The following is a 22,637-nucleotide window of genomic DNA, read 5'->3' as shown; positions in this document are numbered from 1 at the left end:
CATTGACATATAGATGTCTGAAACTTAAAACTTATGATGAGCAGGTATGTGGAAATTCTAAGACTAATGTTGAACATGGTGGAGAAATAACTCTCCTAACATGTCAGAAGAACCGGCTACCCCATATGAGTTAGAGGCTTTAGAGTTATTCAGCTGGTGATGACCCTGATACAGCTTCATTGGATCAGAATCCTTCAGGTAAAAGTGTTGGGAATCCAGTTGAAGTTGGAAGCAAAAACAAAAGGACCAAGGAGAAGAATGGTAGAACAGGTTGTTGGGAAAGTCCTGTGACAACCAACTCCCCCCTTCAGGAGATGAGTTTCAACCTCTATCCTTCATGTGACATGTTTTTTGCTTTTATGAATTGAAGGGGTCTGATGATCCCTTGAAGGAAAGAAAGTATAGAAAGCTTATTATGTTTCTCTTTTGGATCTGTTTTAAAATACAGCCAACTTAGTAAATATAAAGGCGGCGCGGAAAATGAACAAAAAATCCTTTTTTGGCCAGTTCACAGAGAATACATAAACATAAAAGATATAAATAATCCGCATGTATCATTCCTGAACTTTTCCATGAAGCTGACTTGGTGAAGCAATTGAATAACCATTACCTCAGGTGGTGCCGCACAAAGCATGTAGAAACAGTGATAATTTCTCTCAGGATCAGACACCTGGCAAACACGCGATCTTTCCAGCAAATAAGTTCTGATTGCAGCTCCAGAGATTCTCCCCTTACTGTCAAATTGAATCTCCACAAACTTTCCAAAACGACTACAACATTGAGAACATGGACATAAGGATGGAACCCTTGAAAATAAAAGCTATGACATTAATTTTGCAGTCTACACATTTTCAAAAAATATCTCATCCTACCTCGAGTTATTGTTTCTAACAGTCTTTGCATTACCGAATGCTTCCAGAACAGGATTGGACTGTAAATCAGAGAAAAAACACCATAAAGTCATGCATACTACAGATGATGGTCGCAACAGTAAGAAGATTACTCTTATCAAAAAAACAAAAAAAAAAAAAAACAGTAAAAAGATTACTGGCTAAGAATTTTAAAACTTAACATCAGATTTATTCTTTAATAACTAACAGAAATTCTATAAGAAAAATGCAACATCAGATCTTACTACTTTTACCAGCTTGCCAGAAAACTGAGATTCTAGAATTTGTTTACCTCCAGCACTTGCTGTTCAACAGTCCTCCCCTCAGAAACAGCTCTCCCTCCCATGTAAGCGAGGTATGCCATGAGTTGTTTTGTGCTTTCCGTTTTACCAGCCCCACTTTCACCACTAACCAATATTGACTGACTTATTCCCTCATTAATCATAAGTCTGAATTCACATAAAAGGAATGCTAAACTTAGCAGGCAAGTAAAGGGATGACATGAACAATTTACGATGAGAAAGTGAAAGATTACCTGTATGCATCATCTGCAACAGCAAAAGGATGTGGACTCAACTCACCAAAGGCTGCCCCTTTATATTGTGCCATCATATGGCTATCATAAAGATGAGGTAGTCTGATGAAAGGGTTCACAGCAATCAATATATTCCCTGTGTAAGTCTGAAGTCACCGGAAAGTGTATTAACTTCAGAAAGTGCTGAAGATGTATAGAAACAAAATAGATACCCCCCCCCCCCCCCCCACCCAAACACCCATCAAAACGTATATACATCACAGATTTACAAATGTATAAAAGTACAAATGCGAATTATTCAACCAACCAACCCTTCTCAACCCTCCCCCATTCCAACAGCCCCAATTCAAGGAAAACAACTATTTAAGATACCCTTTTTTATGGGACTCTATCTTTAAATACTCACGTATATCTCATTGATATCATATCTTGATCTTAAATTATCAAGGACTCCTGGTTCGTGCAAATAAGCCAACTTTGTCATATCATCCACTCCACATGGTGGAGCTTCAGCGTCTTTGGGATACACATTGGAAGCTTTAACAACCACCTGCAGTTTTCCACATAAATAATGGCAGGGAAAGTAAGCAAAATCAGTGCACACAAAATATGAAAAACTACATAATTAATCAACAATATCTCTGAATTTTTTTTTTATATAAGTAAAAATATTATATATATCAAAAGGAGAAACCAAGTACACTAAATGTATACAAGAAAACACCTTGCCCAAAATGACCCAAAAAGCCCGTGAAAAAACAACCCAAAATACACCAAACCCAGCCCCAACCCCTTGTTTCCAGTAGAACTAAAACTCTACCCGAAAACCCAACCCCAACCCCTTGATTCCCGTCTTCATAGTTGATTGCCCAAGAAAGACATTGTATCTCTCTGCTTTTCTTGAAACTTGATTTGGTTTCAAGCGCGTGGCTTATCTCAATCGCAGTCATTAGTTCTTTAAATTGGTCTTCACATCCTCCATGTGAAATTCTCACAAACTGCTAAATCTCGTTAACTTTAGGCATAATTCAATCCACTATTGGAGGAAGAGATACCAAAGGAGCAACGTTATCTCCAAACACAGTATCCAACAACACTCCCGACTCTAGACATTCCTCTACACAAGGCACCAACACCAAACTCATTGGTTCTCCAGCAACTCCATTGGTTCTCTCCAATGGTATCAAGGTCCCCATTGGAGATTCTGGGGTTACAACAAGTCCTTTCACCTCTGGGATGATAGCGGATCTCTGAATTTTTTTTAATAGAAAATAAATCCAAAGAAAACTTCAACAATTTATTTCTTAAGATAAATGGATCATCGAGCATAGGCAATGCTCTTGTAAATGCCCTGTGTACTTAGGCTATTGCCTATCCCTATTATCAATAAAATTTTGTTTGCCGACCAAAAAAAGAAATTCTTAATATAAAATGGAAATAGAATAGAGATTACGATAACAACATATGAAGAATTATCGTTCAGCATATGAAAAAATTTACTGAGGTGATATGTGCAGTAAAATGCCCACGGATAAGTATAACACAAAGCACTCACCTTTTTCCCTGAAGTGCAAAGGACCTTAATTTCTTCACCGTTAACCTCCACAACTTCACCATCTATCCATGCTACATCAGGATCCTCCACCCAAACAAGAGCCCCAACCACAAGACTGATAGCGCCAGCCTGAAAAGCAAAGAGTATCAAAGCCTAACATATCAAATGAATTGCATAATCATATTTCATCCATGAAAATTATTTATGATCATCATCCACACACACAAGCATGCAAAGATGATTTTTCCATCCATAATCTAACAGCCGAGATGTGAGGCTAAATAACTTTCTGTATTTCCATGATACAACAGAGAAATTTAAAAAAAGAAAAAAGAAAATATTACATACATGGCACCCAAAAAAATAGTAAACAATTTCAAAAATATAAAGAAAGAGGAGAAAAGATACCAACTCCATCATCAGCAATGACTTTGATTTACTTAATGCTTTTTGGTGTATTGATGTTTATTTGAGACAAATTCCACTATAGAAAAGATAGTCCGAAGCCATATTCTTTTTTCCTTTTGATAAGTAAGATAAGAAAAGACAATCCGAAGCCATATTCTTGTTTCATTTCTTCTTCCTAAATAGGTGTTACCTCTTGTATACCGTCTTGTGTAATTGGGCTATGCCTATTCTTATTAATACAATTGTTTAATTATAAAAAAAAAAGTATGATGAAATATTATTAATAACTACAACGGGCAAAGTTATGGCCAAAGTTCTTGCAAATAGAATGAAATTGGCTTATCAAAGATCATTTCCAATTCTCAAAATGCATTTGTTGATAGAAGGCAAATACCTGACTTGGTCTTTGTGGCATAGAAACTTATTTTTCAATATTTTACTCCATTGATCGATTGCAATTGATTTTCATGGCATGACCTTCCATGAATTCCTTGTATCACGAAACTAGCACACTTTGGCCCGTTTGGATACAGAGGTGAGATGAAACGTCTCATCTCATTTTCTCTAATTTCAACTAATAATCTCACTACTATTCACAAATCATCTCACTATCTAAACGGGCAGTGTTGCTCTTGTATATGTCCTAAATACATGGGCTCTTGCGTACTCTTTTGATCAATAAAAAATTGTTTGCTGATTAAAAAAAAAATTTTAAAAAAAAAAAAAAAACCCTTGACTTGGTCCTCATCGCCAATGAAGATATATGGATAGTGGATAGAGATCAGGGAAACTAGGACTGCTGGGTAAATTGGGCATTGAAAAGACAACAATCATTTGAATTGAGGCTTTTTAATGCACTTGTTAAGGTATGGCTTTGGGGAGCAATAGTGTGGTTGGATTGCCCAATGTATCTCTATAGTACTCCTATGGGTTTCTTCAGCAACTGGTGAGGTCTACAACAACCCCTTATCCCCTTTGCTTTTTGTTATTGTTATGAAAGCTTTGAGCAGGATGATTTCTGCTACATGGCAGAAAGAGTTGTTCTTAGGATTTCATGTGAACGCAAGGAATGGATTGGGGCTCATCTCCGACACTTGTGCCATTTATTCCTAAGCTTTAAAGCAATTTCTGCTTTGAAGATCAATTTGGATAAGTCCGAATGGCTTCCGGTTGGTAGGGAAAAGAATATAGCTAATTATACATTCTTGGATGTAGGATCTTCACCTTCCCCTTGGGAGCTCCCTTCAAAACCCAAGCTATTTGGGATGGTGTAATTGAGAATATGGAACACTGCTTGGCAGTTTGGAAACAATTACAATTGTACTTGTCAAAGGGTGGTAGAAGCAAATTGATCAAGAGCACATTATCCAACTTGCCTACCTACTATACGTCGTCAAGTGTATAAGGCAAGAACCATAAGTTAAGCAAATGTATGAGGTGAAAACTGTGAATTCTAGTTCTGTCCAGTTTTACAAGTTTTCTTTACTATGATTCTCTTTTTCACAGAGATATTCAGATTGCTAGCCACCGTTTTACATACCATTCAAAACAAAGTGGAGTCCCCTAAGTCCAATACAAATGCCACAATTTAATGCAGCATTGTTCAAAATACGGTATCTTATTAAGGCCCCGTTTGGATACAGAAACAGTTTCATCTCATCTCATCTTATCATTATAATTTTTCCAAATTCTCAAACAAAATATAATAAACAATTCAACTTTTTCAAATCTTAAAATAATAATAATATTAAAAAATAATATTCTAACAATATTTTATTCAACTTTCATCTAAAATCATTTCATCTCATCTCACTGTCCAAACGGGGCCTAAGAGTTGTTCACGATGAAGATTGGTGGTGACTGAAACGTAGTACTGTAAAATTCAGTAATTAAGCAGAAAATTGACATAGCCCGAACGCATACGGTACAAACGTTGTTATATAGATAAAAAAATCAATCTTGCATATATAATTAACAAATCCTCAATAATGGGAAAAGCAGGCTATTTGTCATGAATCTAATATGAAAAACTAAACCATAAATTATCGACAAGGCCCCAACCTATGCAACAGTAAAATACATATAAACACAAACGAGGAATGCTTCAGCGATAAAGAATGTACTTAAGCAGAATCAATGGGATACAGAAATAAGTTATACAGAAATCCACTGGATTAATTGGGTGGTAGGATAACATAAGCAATTACAAAATCCTGTCTTTCATATTTTGAACCTACCATTGAGCTTCTCAAAGAGTAGTGACTAAGGTTAAGGATTTTCATTACTATTTTGGTAAATGATAGAGTGAAACTGTACCAGGATGCACGGAATAAACATAATATACGAAATTTAGGAAATATTGACTGAAATGGGAGAATTTGGGGTACACTTGGTATGAAATTGAAATCCATCAGTATGGAAAGCAACCAAATCATAAAACTGGAGGGAGTGCTCAAATTACATGCAACCAAACACGACTTAATTGTTATTCATTGACTGATTTAGCATGGTCATAAATAGATTGCATCATCCTTACTAGCCACCTTTGAGGATCTATCAGCACAAAGCCCTAGAGATTATCAATACGAAACACATTGTCAAACTGAGTCATACAGCTTCAAATTCTTATCAATCGTAATATTCTTAAACCAAATCCTTGTTTTCTTTTTGCTATCTCCCTTACAAGATCTCCGCCGACTTAGTAAAGACCCAAGTTGGACTAGTTAGCTGCTGCTAAGGAAATCAAATCAAAATAAGCACCACAAAAACGAAAAAAAAAACAATCTGAATCTAATCAAAACAGAATGAGATAAACAAATCAAAAGTAAAAAATTACGCAGGAAAATATTCATAAATCCACATCAGCTTCAACTTAAGCACAGATCAGTCATCAAGATCCTAAGCCAATACTGACCCACAATTTTATCAACAGTTTTTACTGAGCAAGTAATCATATATAACTATTAAAACGAAGAACTTGAAACATAAAAGAAAGCCCAAATATATCAGAAAAAATACCATTTTCACAGAGAACGATCAGATCAGAAACTCGGGTTGCTTATGGATCTACTCCCACTTCCTTCAACAACGGTCATTCAATTCAGCAACAAGAATTCTTCAACTTCTTTCACTTTTCTTTTAGTACAACTTGAAATGATGTATGCTTCCAACAATAAAAAAGAATTCAAAAAATCCTATATGAATATGAAAAAATAATAAGAATGAGAAGCTTAAAGGCCAGATTTTTCTGAAGAAGAGATTTAAATAAGCCTCTCCTCCTCTGCTCTGGCAGAAGAACTGTTCTTTCTTGTTCTTGGTTTCTTTGTTCCCTCCCACGCCTCCTTTGGCTTTTTGGTCTTACTAAAAAATCAATCTTGTTAATTAAGAAAATTAAAACGTTTAGAGACTTGACGAGATTCCGTGACTGCCCTCGACATTTGGCTTTAATTACGGAACTTTAGTGACAACTCGGACATCGTCAACTATGGACAAAGGTTGTCTGTCTGTCTTAATCTTTACAAACTCAAAATGATAAGGCGGTCAGTAAACTATGGTCCAAACATATAAAGTTATCCTTTTCTTTTGAGCTTTACTCGGTTACTCCCTGTATTTTAAGTCTATTAAATATACATATATATAAATAATTTATACAATTCGAGACAAAAAAAAAAAAAAAAAGGTAAATCAGGATATACACGTGAAAAAAAATATATTTTTTAATAATAAATTTTATTTTTTTTCAATATTTACCTATCTCATAACTGTATATAACATTACTTTGTAAAAAAGTTCTATCTTAAAATATGGTTGGTTTAATTTATAATTAATCATCCAAATTATTAATTTCAACGGTCATTCATTATCAAACTATAGAGATATTATATGTACTCTTTATCCCTATGAAAAGGACAAAATTACTTGTAAAGTCCTCTGAAAAGCAAAACACCCTATTTAATTTAAAAAATTAATATTAGAAGAAACACTAGTATTTTTAAATAAAATATTGTCTTTTTAAAATAATTATTTTTAAATTCTTTTTTTTTAATTCGTATTTTCTTATGTTTTTTAGTTTTTCTTATTGATTTTCAATTTTTTAAGTTTTCTTTTACTTTATGAGTATTTTGTATTCTTTCATTTTTATCAAGGGTATTCTGATCAAATCATGATGAAGAGGTAAATTAAAATATTATGATAATTAAGGGGCTGATTAGCAAAATTAACAGCCTCGATTTGGATCCAGATGGCTCTTAATCCATCTCATCTCATCATTATAACTTTAACAAATTTTCATATAAAATATAATAAATAATTCAATTCTTTTTAATTCCAAAACAATAATAATATTAAAAAATAATATTCTAACAATATTTTATTCAACTTTTAACTTTCATTTTAATTCATCTCATCTTAACTTATTATCCAAACCTAACATAAAGAGGGCTGCAAACTAGTGGTTGTTTCATATATGTTTATAGATTGTTCCCATATTTTGTGAAATAAGAGATGTTCAAATACTGATAAATAATACCACATTGAGTAGAACGATGGTGTAATATATAAGAAACCTTGTCCAAGTGGATTTCCAACTCTGTGTCCCAATTCGCTGTATCGATTTAGAATAGAAACAAGATCATCAAAATATCTCAATTTCTTTTTGTAGAGTAAATACATACTATTACATATAAAAAAAATACTATCAATTTTAAATAAAATAAAAATGCTTCCTATGAAGACAAATCTTGTTGAGAAAATACAAATAATATCCTCAAAGTACCATTCAATTTACAACCAGTCCTGAATTATTAATAAATTGCAATGTACTCCTATTTAAAGAAGTTGGCAAAAATAACTTCATTAAGAATTAAGAAATGAAAAAGAAAAAAGAAAAGCCCACAATCATGACATGTTCATGCTTTTATTATTATTATCATTATCATTATTATTATTATTATTTTCTTTCATTTTTATTTCTTTAAAATGATTATACCCAGTTTATTTTCATAAAATTTTTTAATTTATTTTACATTATCTAATCATTATAATTTTTTAAAATTTTCACATAAAATAAAATAAATTTTTTAAATTATAAAATAAAAATAATATTAAAAAATATTTTATAATAACATTTTATTTAATTTTTAATTTTTATCCCAATTCATTTTAACTCTTTTGAAAAAATAAAGGATCTTGTTTTTAAAATTCTATGGCAATAATTTCGATTTTTTTTTTAAGAAAAATGGGAGTATAGACGGTGGCTCCCTTGCAATTGTTGGTAAAAGTGTGGGCACTGTGGAAAAGAAAATGACTTATTTAGATTTTAAAATTTATTTTATCCATTTGATAAATAAATGAGAACCGAGAAATGGGGAGGAGCGACGTCAAAGAACGCTGACAAGGATTATCGAATAAATATTAAAAAAAAACAATTTCCAACCAGCCAATCACAGGGGTGCGTGTGTTTTACGAGAGTGGGCTTGGACAGCAAAGTTATGACACTTGTGCGTGAGCACGTTCTTATTTCTAAACGCGTCATTTGGCATGCCCCCGCCGAGGACATGCCATGAAAGGGCCATTTATTTTTAATTAATAATTCTATTTATTATTGTTATTCGGCGGATAAGAAATTTAAGAATATTTACGGTCAGGATCGAGGGAACCATGTTCGGTGCGATGGTAGGCGTTGGATTGTGATGATGGTTGTAGTTAAGGAAAAAGTTGGATTTACGTGACAAGACGGACGGGTTCAGTCACCCGCCATAATAGACGGAATCAAGCCTGCTGAAAAGGATATTCAAGTGTGTTAACTTGTGGTACTTTTGTAACGTGAATGCACTTTTTACCTGTTTTTTTATTACTGTAGAAGTCATCCAAAATTTCATGCACTCGATGCCAAGTTCAAATTGGGTTTTAGAATTTATTTAGTATGGAAAGTGATGTGCAATGGGTTTATTTCTTCAGATTAGCTTAGTTTAATAAGTTGCTAAATTTGGACTATTATTTACCTCCTAGGACCAAGTTTCAACAATCATTGTACATATATCTCTTTATACTTAAAAGCTTATATCGCGTAATGAATAGTAATGAACAGTTACTTTTCTACTTCTGCTTATGTCCCTTTATACATCCTCACAACAATTATATCTCTCACAAAATCACTAATTATCACAAAATCACCACACAATAAAGCTGCGTCGTGGTTGCTAGATGATGCATACAACGGTGTCATGGCGGTCCTACGGTGGTGGATTTGAGATCTCGTGAAGAGAGAAGGGCATGAGAGGAGCTGTGGCTTCGGCTGGAGGAAATGAGGAAGGGGAGGGGTCGTCGGCAAAGGAGGAGGCTACTGATAGTGGTGCAGTGGCGTGGGGGTGGCTAACGGCGGCGCTACAGGGAGAAACTCATGCATGTAGAGGGGCTACGTGCGTGGGGCTAAGGAGGAGCTACAGGTTGGTGGGTTCCATGGAAGTGGTCCACGGCGTGAGGGGAGCTCGATGGTGGTGTTTGGTAGAGCTGGGGTTGAGCCACGGTGGTGCAAGGGTGGAGAACCCATGCGTCGATACCCATTTCGGGTTGCTAGCGTGTGGTTGAGGGAGGAGCTGCCAATGGGCTTCAACGGTGGGGTTTGGTCACTGGCGTGAGGGGAAGTTGGTGAGGCGGTCGGTTACGCCATATGGTGGCGCACGACAACGTTAGGTTGCTTGAGGGAGCAGATCAAGTGAGAGAGAGGGAAGACGTGCATCAGGAATGAGAGAGAGGAAGAAAGGGAAAGTGAGGGGGAAAATGTAGGTTTGAGGTTTTAAATCCTAATCTTTTATCTTAAATCTTCAGATTTGATCCAATGGTAGAGGTTTAAACACTGATTTAAATTAACTTAAAATAGATAATTAAAATATAAATATTATATCATACACTTAAAATTAAATTTAATTTATAAAATACTAATATTTCATCATTAAATAAATAACGAAGTTTTGCTAGACATTTTTAAGAGAATAAAACTATCTACTTAATTAGAATTTTCAACATAATTTAAATCACATAATAAATTATTAACATAAATGAACAGTAATTTTGTTTGACACTTCATTCTCCCACTTATATCCCTCTGTACGCATAATTAAATGATGAAATTTTGCTAAATATTTTTAAGAAATTAAATAATATAAATAATTAGAGTTTTTAACGTAATTTAAATTTCATAATATTATTAATTAACTTAAAAAAAGAGGGAGAGCAAGAACAGAGAGGGTGGATTTGCTTCATACGATCTCACTACATCTTCTGCATGGTTGGGTAACATGACATACATACATTGATCTCTACCGTCAAATATGTTTAATTTGTAGAGTTAAAACTTCCATACATAGCTTTAACATGTGGTCGTGATTGATTTTTCACGTATAGATGATCAACCCAAAGTAAATGTTTAGAGATACTGCGATTTGAACAAATTATTACTATTAAAGTAGAAAAAGATAAAAATTCATAGATGCTTGCTTATATTAAATTTTATGCTCTTATACATTAGACTATTTACTTATTAATCTTATGTACTCTTTCAATCTTAATAATCGTGAACTAACAACTAATGAATCACACTTGATTTTTTCTTTCAATTAGGCAAACGTGACAAAAGCACGTTTAACCACTGCTAGTATAATTTATATATATGCATATATATATATATATATAAATATAAATGCATGCAAAACAATGCCATCTACTAACCCAAGTTTGGTAGCAAAAGAAAATTTGGCCAAGATTTGGCATGATTGGATTCAAGACTTGTTTGGATAGAGAAACGATCTCATCTCATCTCATATTATCATTACAAATTTTTTCAAATTCTCATACAAATATAATAAACAATACAACTTTTTCAAATCTCAAAATAATAATAATATTAAAAAATAATATCGTAACAATATTTTATTCAACTTATTTAAAACTATTTCATCTCATCTTACTATCCAAAAGAGCCTAGTCTGCTTAACTCAATATCAAAATAGAACCAAGAAAAAAAAAAAAAAAACAGAATTCATACCAAAAGAAATGGTTTTACTATGATTCATGTTTTTCCTTCCAACAACCTCGGTCTGCCCGAGGTTATTGTCATATTTGGATAAGCCTGAAACAGTAATCTTACCCTAACTCGATACATATGCAACAGAATATATGAACCACTCCAAGTAAATCTGACGAAATATAATGCTCTCTCAGTAAATGGTGGACTTCTTGTCATAATCAAAATTTGGACTTCAAAATCAAACTCAACCCTTTCCAAAGAGTTGAAAGGAAAATTAAGAATGAGAAGGATGGCTATCAACAGGACTAGGTTGGTATCTTCTCCATGTTATTGGGTACAGAGATAAATCTTGTCACAATCTGACTACTTGTTGTCCACGTTATACGCCGGCATATAAGACTCTAGAATCATTTGTGAAGGGCTTGGTGATTTGATCTCAACAATCAAATATGTATACTTCCACTGCTTGTCTGCTTGGTCCTTGAACATCTCACAGTATACTTTCCCCGCACCATGCGGTCCGCGTATATAAAAATTAACCTGCATTAAATTGGTCAGGCGTAAGTTTAGATATATATTGTACACAACAGCTACAGTTGTTGATCCACAATTCATATCTAGAATAATAAGAAGTTCAGAATAAAGAAAAAAATACCAAAATGATTCAAAATGTGGAAGTTCATGGATCTTTTCCTTATGTATAATGCTTGATGGAAATATTGTAAAATAACTGATCTCAATAAAATTGGAATGCGTATGCTTTAGTGAAAGTTGCTTATGGATAACAAACTCAAGTATCATGCTAGTGTGGAATTACCTCTACATGCTCCACACCATCTTCATCAGTCCATATCTTGTTCGGAATGCGTTGGCGAGCAGCACGATTTCTACTTTCTTGACCATAGCCAGTAATTGGGGATCCAATCCTCACCCTAACCTGATATAAAGAAAATTTGATTCGTGTCAACCACAACACAAAACACTAGTAACTACCATTCATCCGTGGACAGAAATGAGTGAACTGTGAAACTAATGGTACCATAGTCCTAATAGAACATTTCCAACAATCACTTCCTCTTCAAGTCCACACAACACAAAAAGTGGAATTTACATTTCATGTGAACCACATAAACTCATGGCTTCAGTACTATTATATTGTTTTGGGTTGAGACTTCCGAGTCACTAACCTGGCTGTCATCCTGAATCCTTTTCAAAGCCTTGTTAAAGACCTTGTACCTAAAATAGATAAATGTTTTCAAATCAGGGTGAAGATGAGGAAGAACGAAGACTTCAAATATAAAAACTCAAACTAACCAAATAAACTAATTTTGACTAAAATTTTAACTCCTTACTCTTTGGGTTGAAAGATAAGCTCTTTGAAAACAGCATATCCAGCTGCTGCTGCAACTCCAAGCCCTGCAAGAATGATAGCAGTGTAGGAGGCCCCCTCTACAAATGTCACTGGCTTCTGTGGGATATTATATGTGGGAGCATCAAAGGGATCCTCCACAGTTGATATCTCTTTTTTAGACTGTCAAGGGAAGAAGAGACCCAATCAAGATGGCATATTGCAAGGACATGGCTAAATTACAGCCATCCGACAGATAAAGCAATAGACTGCTTCACTAGGTCAGGCCCATTCAGAATACCCAAACTTTTTCACTTCATATTTACCAAACCAGACTTTCTGAATTCCTTGAAAGGCAATACGATGAATTGGTTCTATGTTCATCGTATGATAACAAGATGGTTCATGATATCCTCTTAGGGGTGCAAATCGGTCGGTCTGGTCCAGTCCGGCGAATGACCAAACATTTTTGGTTCATCATTTTTTCGGACCGGACCGGATCGAACACCCATCGGGACCTCCGGTCTGGATTATTATTTTTTTAAATCAATTAATAAAAAAAATTTATTTAAAATACTAAATTAAACTAAGTGACTTATTAATGTAGATTATGTAACAAACTCAATAAAAAAATATTTTATATGGTCAATGATAATAAATTAGATGAAAATTACATTATTAATTTATATAATTACTATATAATTAACTAATTGATATTATATATTAGTTAATTCATAGAATATTAACAAGTGTTAATAACATATTTAAAATTTTATATTGTTAATTGTACAATTATTATATAAATAATATATATAAAATATTTTTTATTTTTATTTTTATTTTTCATTCGGTCCGGTCTATTTTATTTTTCATTCGGTCCGGTCCGGTCGGTCTGGACCGACCGTTTATCACCCCTACACCTTTCAAAACCCAATTCTTATTTTGGGTGCCATTAGGGAGTATTAGGGTAGGTTTGGGATCTCAAACAAAACACAAAACACAAAATTCTCATCTCATCTCATCATTACACATTTTTCAAATCCCCATACAAAATATAATAAACAATTTAACTTTTTAAAATCCCAATACACCTTTTTCAAATCCCAAAACAATAATAATATTAAAACTTAATATTTTAACCTTCAAAACAAAACACAAAATTCTCATCTCACCCCCCAAACCTACCCTTAGTAAATGATTGAAGTAAGTAAGATTCCGTTTCTTTTACAGTTGTTCAAAAATACACTTATGAATTGGATAAAGCAAATACATTGTAGTGATGTACGATTATAAGTACAAATGAAAAGCTATTTGCAAGTAGTTCACCTAGTCCATCATCAAAATGCTGATAGAATAAGTTGAAGCTCAAACATTTATAAGTTCAAACTCAAACCTCAGATCCAGTTTGTCCTGGTTGCTTATTTGATCCTGTTTGTCTTGGTCGCTCTGAAGCTTTTGATGAAAAGGATCTAGTGAAGAAAGGAATCATGGTGTTTGTCCCACAGGTTTGTTTGAAGTGAAATGGATAGCGATAAATACAATCACTTAGAGCAGGGATTCCTGAAATACATAAACATCAAACATAGTGTACTGAGGCAAGATAATTTGTTTTTGTAATGAAGAAGATATGAACTACATGGGGCTCCATGAAAAAACGTAGTGTCCCTAATCTCTTGCAACCTCAAAGGTCAAGGTTGGTCCAACATTTAGGTCTGGGTCAACTCAAAGTTTTCTGGTCCACACCAACATTCATCAATTGTCTAACAGTCGCTGAGCAGATTTTGGACATCAAAAAAGGTCCTCCCAGAATGTAATTTTGATGTGGCTGACTTCCCCTCTTTTGCAATCAGTTATAGCACAATGCCAGAAAAAAGGTGGTCCAATTTTGTAAGGAAGAAAAAACTGATCTATGGTAAATGAATCATCTCATAGAGAATGACAGTTACTACTCCCTGATGCCAAAAGATAACTAAAGCAAATTGACAGGGGAAACATTCCATCAGTGTAAAAATGCTACTGCTTAATAGACCAATGCAGATGGAGAACCTATTGCAGTCTGAATACCACAGAACTCAATGTAAAGAAACATTTGCTCTCTGTTTTGGAGTCATTACATATCCCTACAATGAAGGTTAAAGCTAAGAAGCAAATAATGGTTCGCTGGTTGTTTGGTAAGATGAAGTTTTGAACTTAGATGGTGCCTCAACAGGCAACCCTGGGCCTGCAGGGTGTGGGAGAGTTATCAGAGACTATCCTGACCAATTTATTCACGGTTTTCATGCTCTTTGGGATATGACAATAATATTCTTGCAGAAATATTCTAGAAAGTCGGTTTGGTTTTATGTTATCAATTAGGTCTTCATGATCTAGTTGTAGAAACAGATTCTTTGCTGATGGTGAATTGGCTTAACCAAAAAAAGAAACCTCCACGGCAGCACATTGAATTGTGGTATGACATTCTATCATTGAGTAGTTTCATGAATTTTCAGATAATTCCTTCTTTCTGAAAGGGGAATAGAGTTGCAGATGGGTTGGCCAAATTAGGTGCCAATGGTTTGGATGCTTCCTTTTCGTCAGACACTCAGCTACGTAAACACCTCTATGGCATTTTTTTGACTGATAAGTCTGGATTACCTAGTTTTAGGCATTGTAATTAGATGGTTATACCGTTATAGTTGGGCAAATATGGTTGGCATTTAGGTTTTTTGAAGCTTGGTTTTGGGAATTCTTTTTTTGTAACCCCCAAGCTTTGTTCATAACACGGTATTCTTACACCATAAGTGAGGTAATCAATAAAATTGGGGGTACCATCCCTCTTCTTAAAAAAAAGAGGAGGCATGAATTAAAGACCAACAAAAACCAACAAATTTTATCTAGCAAGATCATGTTAGTAATTTTATGTCATGCTTAAAAATAAAGACAAATAATATTGAACCATGTAATGGCCACTAACCATTAGCTCGCAGTACGTCCTGCAGAATAAAAATGAATAAAAGCATTCAGCCTGCAATCATGTGCTAAGAAAAAATGTAAGGAACTAATTACCTCACCTTAATCATGTCGTTTGTGTGAAGAGTATGCTGTCTTTCACAACCTGACTTCAATAGAACAAGCAACTGCATCGTCACATAAGAACCAAGTAACAAGTAAACATATATAATGATTAACAAAAGGGGTGTCAGACAACTTGAAGAATATGTTAATTTTGTCAACTTTTTTTTTATCAAATATATTAATTTCGTCAATTATGTGCATTAGGCAAGAACTTAAGCAAAAAGAACCTAAAAGGAACTGTCTTCCAGCTACTGCCATCATACTACCACGTAAACAGTTTCAATTGTTAACTTATTCGTATAGCTTTGTCAAGGCAGCTAAATGCCCAAGTAGGCAGTATGGTTTCATTAATGTTTCAGAAGGAAGAGAGACCAAGGAGAGATCTTACTATTCAGGGACCAGATTTTTGGTTACTTCTTCTAATCCTCTCTTTCCTCTCCCTATCTCACCGGACCTTTTTTGTTATTTCATCGTAATAAAATTATGTCAATGCTATAAATATAAGGTCCATAATGGTTCAACATAAAGTGAAACAAACTGGGAATTTTGACTATTTAGTCACGACAATAATAATTTCATATTTTTCCTTTCACATGAGAATGTGAGGGAGGGGGGAGAAAAAGGGGAAGTTGGGGGGGGGGAGAGAGAGAGAGAGAGAGAGAGCATTCATAAACACTTACAATATAACTGGTGTTGTTAAAACATCAAAATACCACAATGAACAGGGAGCATTATGGAGAGCCATCATAGAATCGAAGCATGGTGAACCATGGGGAGGATGGTGTTCAAATGAGGCAAGTGGGCCATATGGGGTGGGACTATGGAAACACATAAGAAGAGGATGAGACACATATTCAAGAAATATCCATTTTGAGGTGAATGATGGGTCCAAAATCAAATTTTGGTATGACGAATGGTGTGGCGATAGGACACTCATGGAAGTTTATCCAGAATTATATGGCATAGCAAGAATGAAAGAAGCCTCAATTGCGGACCTCTTAATCCTATCTCATGGTACTCTCCAATGGAATGTTACATTCTTCAAAGGCGCACAAGATTGGGAAGTTGACACTTTCTCGAAGTTCTATGATCTAGTGTACTCTACCCGTATAATGAGGGGAGCGGAAGACAATCTTTTAGCGCCCTTCTAAGAAAGGGAAGTTCACAGTCCACTCCTACTATCAAGCCATGATCACGCATAATACAAATTCATTCTCATGGAAAAGTATTTGGAAGACAAAAGCACCCCAAAAAGCAACTTTTTTTGTATGAACGACATCATTAGGGAAGATCCTCACAATAGACAACCTATGAAAACGCCACATTATAGTTATGGATTGGTGTTGTATGTACAGAAAGAGTGGAGAGTCCGTAGATCACCTGTTACTTCATTGTGAGATTGCTACAACCTTGTGGAATGACTTTACCCGGATGAGATTAGCTTGGGTGATGCCAAAAAGGGTAATCAACGGTATCGACCTCCTAGCTTCTTGACATGGCATCCAGGGCAACCCTCAGATTGCAAGTGTGGAAAATTGTCCCAATTTGTCTATGGTGGTGTATTTGAAGGGAGAGGAATGCAAGAAGAATTGAAGATCGAGAGCGGTCAATAGATGAGCTTAGAATTTTATTTTTCAATACTTTACTCCATTGGTCAATTGTAATTGATTTTAATGACATGTCTTTTCATGACTTCCTTGTATCGCTAAACTAGCATGCATAGTCGACGCTATTGTATGTCCTGTATACTCGGGCCTTCGTTTATTTTATGATCAATAAAATTTTGTTTATCGATAAAAAAATAAAAATAAAAAAGTTCATTTGAGTATACAAGAGTCATGGAACACAGCCACAAAGAAATAAGTGTGCACTTAATAGATGTAAAATGCAAGTTTTTTCAACGCAACATATAATTATTAGCCAATTAACTTATATAGTTAGAACATGGTGCAATTGGACAAATATTGTAGGTCCAAATCCTGCACAATTGTTCTTTTTTTTTTTTTTAGAAATTATCTACATTATAAGAAACACTATAAATGAACAAGAAAGCAATCATCAAAAAATATATGGAAACAAAATTCTAGGTCCAATACTGGTCATTGAGTTCAATGAAGCCAACCATGATCTTGCTGATCCATCACATACATATTCACCAGCATATGAAATTTAAAGTCAGCCTTGCACAATGAGACGATGCAGGACATCAATTCCATATCTACAAGGAAAGAGTCTGCACCAATATTTTTTTTTATAAGAAAATTTTATTAATCACATAATTAGGCAAAGCCCAGGTACACAAGGAGTATACAAGAGATGAACCTAATTACAATAAGTGCTGTGTAAATCAGCATAAAAGTCATTAAGGCTAGTCCCATTCAGTACAATGGCTGAAGGCCAAAGTAACAATGTATGATAGAAAAAGTCGGCACCAATATGAAAATCCGCTGAATACATAACAATAAGCGCCAAGCGATATAAAAAGCACATTTCAATACAAATGCCAAAATCAATCAATTTGCATAACGGTAAAACTTCAGAAAACAAAATTTCTTACCTGATTGGCCTCGTCGCCCAGCCGGTGAGCCTCATCAATCTGCAAAGGCCGCATAGCATGCGAAACTGAACGACTCTGGGCGTAATTCCAAAACCTCATTTCTAACAGAAGCCTCACCCCATCTAACTGCTTGTTCCTCCATAACCCCGACATGTACTTACATGCTCCTAACATCACAACACGCAGAAAAGTCGCAGAATTTCAAACAAAAAAAAAAAGAAAAAAGAAAAAGACGAAATCTACTGCTAACAATAATGGAGGCAGTCCCATTTTTTTTTTTTTTTAAAAGGACAGTGCGTTCGGTTACTGAGAAATGCGGGGATAATAATGAGACTACTTATATAAAACTTCAAATAGAAAAATTTTATTCATAATTTGGTAAATAAAAAGTACCGAAAGGGGACTACGATAATGACTTATTAGTAAAGTTCAATTTAGAAACCGCAACAAAATAAAACCAAGGATTCAGTATCTTGTTATGTATATTTTCTCCGCGTCCAAACAGAATAAGATGCTTACCCATGATCAAATAGGCTGAAACTGAAAGCGTCTCCGGTGGCAGACACTCGGGGGATCTCTCCGGCTCAATGGTACGGGTCAATACCCTAACTTAACTAGCGCCTTAGGGGGAATCTGGGCCGTTCATTAAATCCCCTAAAACCCTTGTATAGGCTTAAACGGTTCAGGTTGGTTTGATGATTGATCTGGGCTTATGTTTTTCTATATTTGGGCCGTAATATTTGGGTTTTGAACTTGGGCTCCATTAAGTCTACTATTACAAAAGGCCGACTTTTTCAAGTTCAAATAATGCATTAGTGCTATCTTTTATGTTCATTGGCATGAATACTCTTATTCAGGAATCAGATTGTAGAAATTCTCTTCAATCGTTTACAAATCACATTTTACAAAACTTAAGTTTGGTACAATAAATGGTAAAAGAAAATAATTTGTGCAAGTCCCTATAAAGAAAGTGAGACCCACTTTTTAAGTAACTTGCCCGAGACTCATATCTAGCATTACTCAACTACATATAAAAATCATTAGAGATCATTTAACTATCTTGCATCTTAATGTTCTTTTAGAACATAATGGATCAATTTTTTATACATCCAAAAGAATTCTAGAGCACTCATAAATTTTCAGGACTTGCGCTACTTGAAACCATGAACCGATATCATAATGGAAAATACTATTCTTACTAAGACATCCCACCGAGAGTGAATCTCGACTATTTTTTTTCTTAATAATTAAGAAAGTATTTTTTTAATAATTTAGTGATTTCTTTTAAATGTTTAAAAAGATTTTAAAAATGTATGAAAATAAAACAAGAAAAATAACTTTTGGCCGTGTCGGGAGAATTCCTTGGTAAGGAAATCTCGGTGGCTGTAGTGCTGCCCTATCATAATACCAGGAAAATGAATCAAAAACTGTGGATCAATCCACGCGTACAGATACACAGTTACATGCAACCACATATGCTGTTGTCGAATTTAAACTCGCACATCGCCACTTATTTATATATCATTCTTTCTGTACAAGGGACCATGGCATAATTCATGTGTAGATCAAGCTTAACAACTGGGATGGAGAAGCCCATCTTCCATGCTGAATCCCATCACTTTGCTCAAGATGTGACCACCACTTGGGAACTCTGATGTAAGAAAGATGCCAGGCGTGGATCCGAGCGGTGTGGAAGACCAGTTCGAGCTCCCAAAGCTCTACAGTTTGCTGCTGCCTGCCATCAGCACAATTTGTTTCTTGCAATTGCCATTCCAAACCAACAACAGATTTAGATTTGGCTAATTAACCCCTTGGAAATAAGTCTACTTACCACCCGAGATGCAAATGGCAACATTGTCTCTGGTGGCATGTTGGCGCATAAGGCTACAAGAAAATTGAAGAATTATGAAACTCATCAATGCTTCCGTCAATAAAAATATATATATACACACAAAAAGACGGCAGCCATGAAGCGTTGCAAGTAGTGGATACAATGGCAAGCAATTTTGAAATGTGATTGTGAGTTTTATGCCGTGGTGGGGGGGGATAAACAATCTTAGCTAATGAGATGCTCTGACAAAGTAGCTATAAAGCAAGGGGCATATAGTTGTTAAGAGAGGACGATGGAAAACATAGATTTTGCTGAGGCATCAACTTTAATTTTATCCATTCAGAAATCAGGACCAGCTATTTGAATAGGGTGATGACGCAAGGCCTGGATTGCCAGAAAAACAAAATCGATGTGAATGTTAAAAAATCTGGGAGATACACAACTTGCCACATTGAAGAAGAATGGACCCACATTCGTATGTACAACTGATTCAACATTTATAAACATAATAATCAACTGAGTCCTGCTCTTAGCCTCACATGACCATGAACTAAATCAACTGACGTCACCTTCTATGAGCAGCATGTGGTAGTGTAGTTTATTCTCAAATACGAGGTCATAAATTGGTTAAGATAAAAAAGAAACAATAGCAACTTTAACATCGCAAACTTGAATTGTTGGTCACTTGGCATTGAATGTAAAGTGATATAACCTACACAAACAAATGATCCGTTAAGCATTATTGAAAAGAAATGACGGGCACAAACACAAGCATATGCATACAGAGACTGAGCAAAAATAGATATTGGGTGAAAGTTTCACACACCATAAACAACAGCTCCAATAAAAGCATCCCCAGCACCAGTTGTATCTATAAGTTCTGATGGCGGAATCTTCTCAGCCGTTCCCAGAAATAACCTCCCACATACTGTACCTATCCCATTCGCGCTCAATCTTGTCACTGACTGGGCAATTAAAAGAAAAAAGAAGAGTAAATCTTTATCAACTCTTAAATTTAATCTGCTGGGATTCTATCCGACTAATAAGCAACTATATTTCGATAATGTCAGAATTTCCAGGGTAGCTAAATAAGAACTTCACGTATTTAACTATGCCATGTTCAGTTCCTTAAAACATGTGCTTGTTTATTTAGGTTTTAATTTAGAGTCAATTCTTTGGTTAAGTTAAATAACTAAAGATGTAATTACAAATTAGACCATAATGATTTTAGGGGCTATTGACTGGTGCAATGGTAAAAGTCTCATGTTTTCAAGCACCAGTGTGGGATAACTGTTTCCTGCTGGACCCTTTGCCAGAAAATGGTTCAATGAAAAAAATTAAGATTTCCCTTGGGATGGGTGGACCACAAGCAAGGGCTGGTGAATTCCCTGGGTCCATATTATTATTGCCTGGCTTGCTCAACAACAACATCCATAGGCATTTTTTAGTCGAGCCAAACTTATCTCAAAACTGACAGAAATTAGGTGAACTTCATGCCACTCAACTTGTCTTTTCTCCCACAATAGATTACAGCTAAACCATAGAAAGTAGAAAACAACCAGCCCTGGAAATTAAAGTTTATGAAGTTCATTGGGAAAAATATTACCGTTGATATGCATGTTGGGATAGCTGTGGTTTTGTCCTTTTGCTGCTTTAATGATTCTAATAAGATGTCTACACTAATTTCTTCTGTCTCGGGACCCTCTGCCAGAAAACAGGGTACAATGAAAACATGTATATATTTAAAGCGAATCAAACAAAAGTAAGTTTTGCAATTCCAAGACAGCAACTGAAACTACAGTTTGCATATCATTTTTATCATCTACACTGAAAAATAGATGATTGTGTACTTGCCATCAACACTTCTCTCAAGCATTATGCATCCATCTTCACCCAAGGTCACAATCACAAATTTGATATTTGGCAATCTCAATAGAATGGAAACAAGAGCACTTGGAACAGATGGTGCCTCTGTCCATGCCTGTCACACCCAAGAAGTCAACGTTTGCCCTTAAAAATCACCAAGGATACTACTCATAAAAAAAAAAAAAAAAATCACCAAGGATACTAGAGCAGAAATTTTAGATATATTGTGAGTTTAAAAGTAACCAGTACAACCTTATGGGCCCAAGGATCTTACAAACTCTAAAACTGAAACGTGGAGCAAAAATGTTTTTCCATTTTTGAATGCAATCAAATATAATCAGCATAACAATCGCATCAACACGAAACCTTGCACAAAACATTTGCACAGTGACAGATAGATTATATAAAATATACAGATAGTATGAGAAGTTCTGGAAAGATGAATAAAGTACAATTAACAAAAAAAAAAACAGATCCGTTACTAGTGATGTTTTCTACATAGAATATAAGTATATGGCCATAAATATGTATTGGATCTCTTTTTTCCTTAAATGGATGCCTCAAAAG

The 22,637-nt window shown here is 34.9% G+C and overlaps 2 protein-coding genes across 3 annotated transcripts in view; both read right to left on the bottom strand.

Moving 5' to 3' along the window:
• The window catches only part of LOC109012667 (myosin-6), a 37,726-nt gene extending 31,008 nt beyond the window's left edge, over nucleotides 1–6,718 (bottom strand). Inside the window, exons 1-7 of the mRNA XM_018994421.2 lie at nucleotides 6,407–6,718; nucleotides 2,981–3,109; nucleotides 1,832–1,975; nucleotides 1,426–1,571; nucleotides 1,183–1,339; nucleotides 873–931; nucleotides 611–770 (exon numbers count right to left, since the gene is read on the bottom strand). Of these exons, the coding sequence (XP_018849966.1) occupies nucleotides 611–770; nucleotides 873–931; nucleotides 1,183–1,339; nucleotides 1,426–1,571; nucleotides 1,832–1,975; nucleotides 2,981–3,109; nucleotides 6,407–6,409 (798 nt within the window). The 5' untranslated portion in view covers nucleotides 6,410–6,718. The remainder of the gene's footprint in view (nucleotides 1–610; nucleotides 771–872; nucleotides 932–1,182; nucleotides 1,340–1,425; nucleotides 1,572–1,831; nucleotides 1,976–2,980; nucleotides 3,110–6,406) is intronic.
• Nucleotides 6,719–11,425: 4,707 nt separating this feature from the next.
• Nucleotides 11,426–18,987, bottom strand: LOC109012668 (probable mitochondrial import inner membrane translocase subunit TIM21). 2 transcript variants are annotated; one of them, XM_018994422.2, is made up of 9 exons: nucleotides 18,893–18,987; nucleotides 18,374–18,540; nucleotides 15,813–15,878; nucleotides 15,716–15,734; nucleotides 14,156–14,322; nucleotides 12,767–12,945; nucleotides 12,602–12,650; nucleotides 12,232–12,351; nucleotides 11,426–11,954 (listed from the first exon to the last, which is right to left on the bottom strand). In XM_018994422.2, exons 1-9 carry the CDS (start codon nucleotides 18,894–18,896, stop codon nucleotides 11,778–11,780), a joined length of 948 nt encoding a protein of 315 aa, XP_018849967.1. In that variant the 5' UTR covers nucleotides 18,897–18,987; the 3' UTR covers nucleotides 11,426–11,777. The 2 variants fall into 2 exon arrangements, with proteins under 2 accessions (XP_018849967.1, XP_035551541.1); XM_035695648.1 differs by having other exon boundaries at nucleotides 15,813–15,860.
• Nucleotides 18,988–22,637: the final 3,650 nt, after the last annotated feature.

Source organism: Juglans regia, chromosome 1, assembly GCF_001411555.2.
Source record: "Juglans regia cultivar Chandler chromosome 1, Walnut 2.0, whole genome shotgun sequence".
Taxonomy (NCBI): domain Eukaryota; kingdom Viridiplantae; phylum Streptophyta; class Magnoliopsida; order Fagales; family Juglandaceae; genus Juglans; species Juglans regia.
This window is presented reverse-complemented; position numbering and strand designations above follow the sequence as displayed.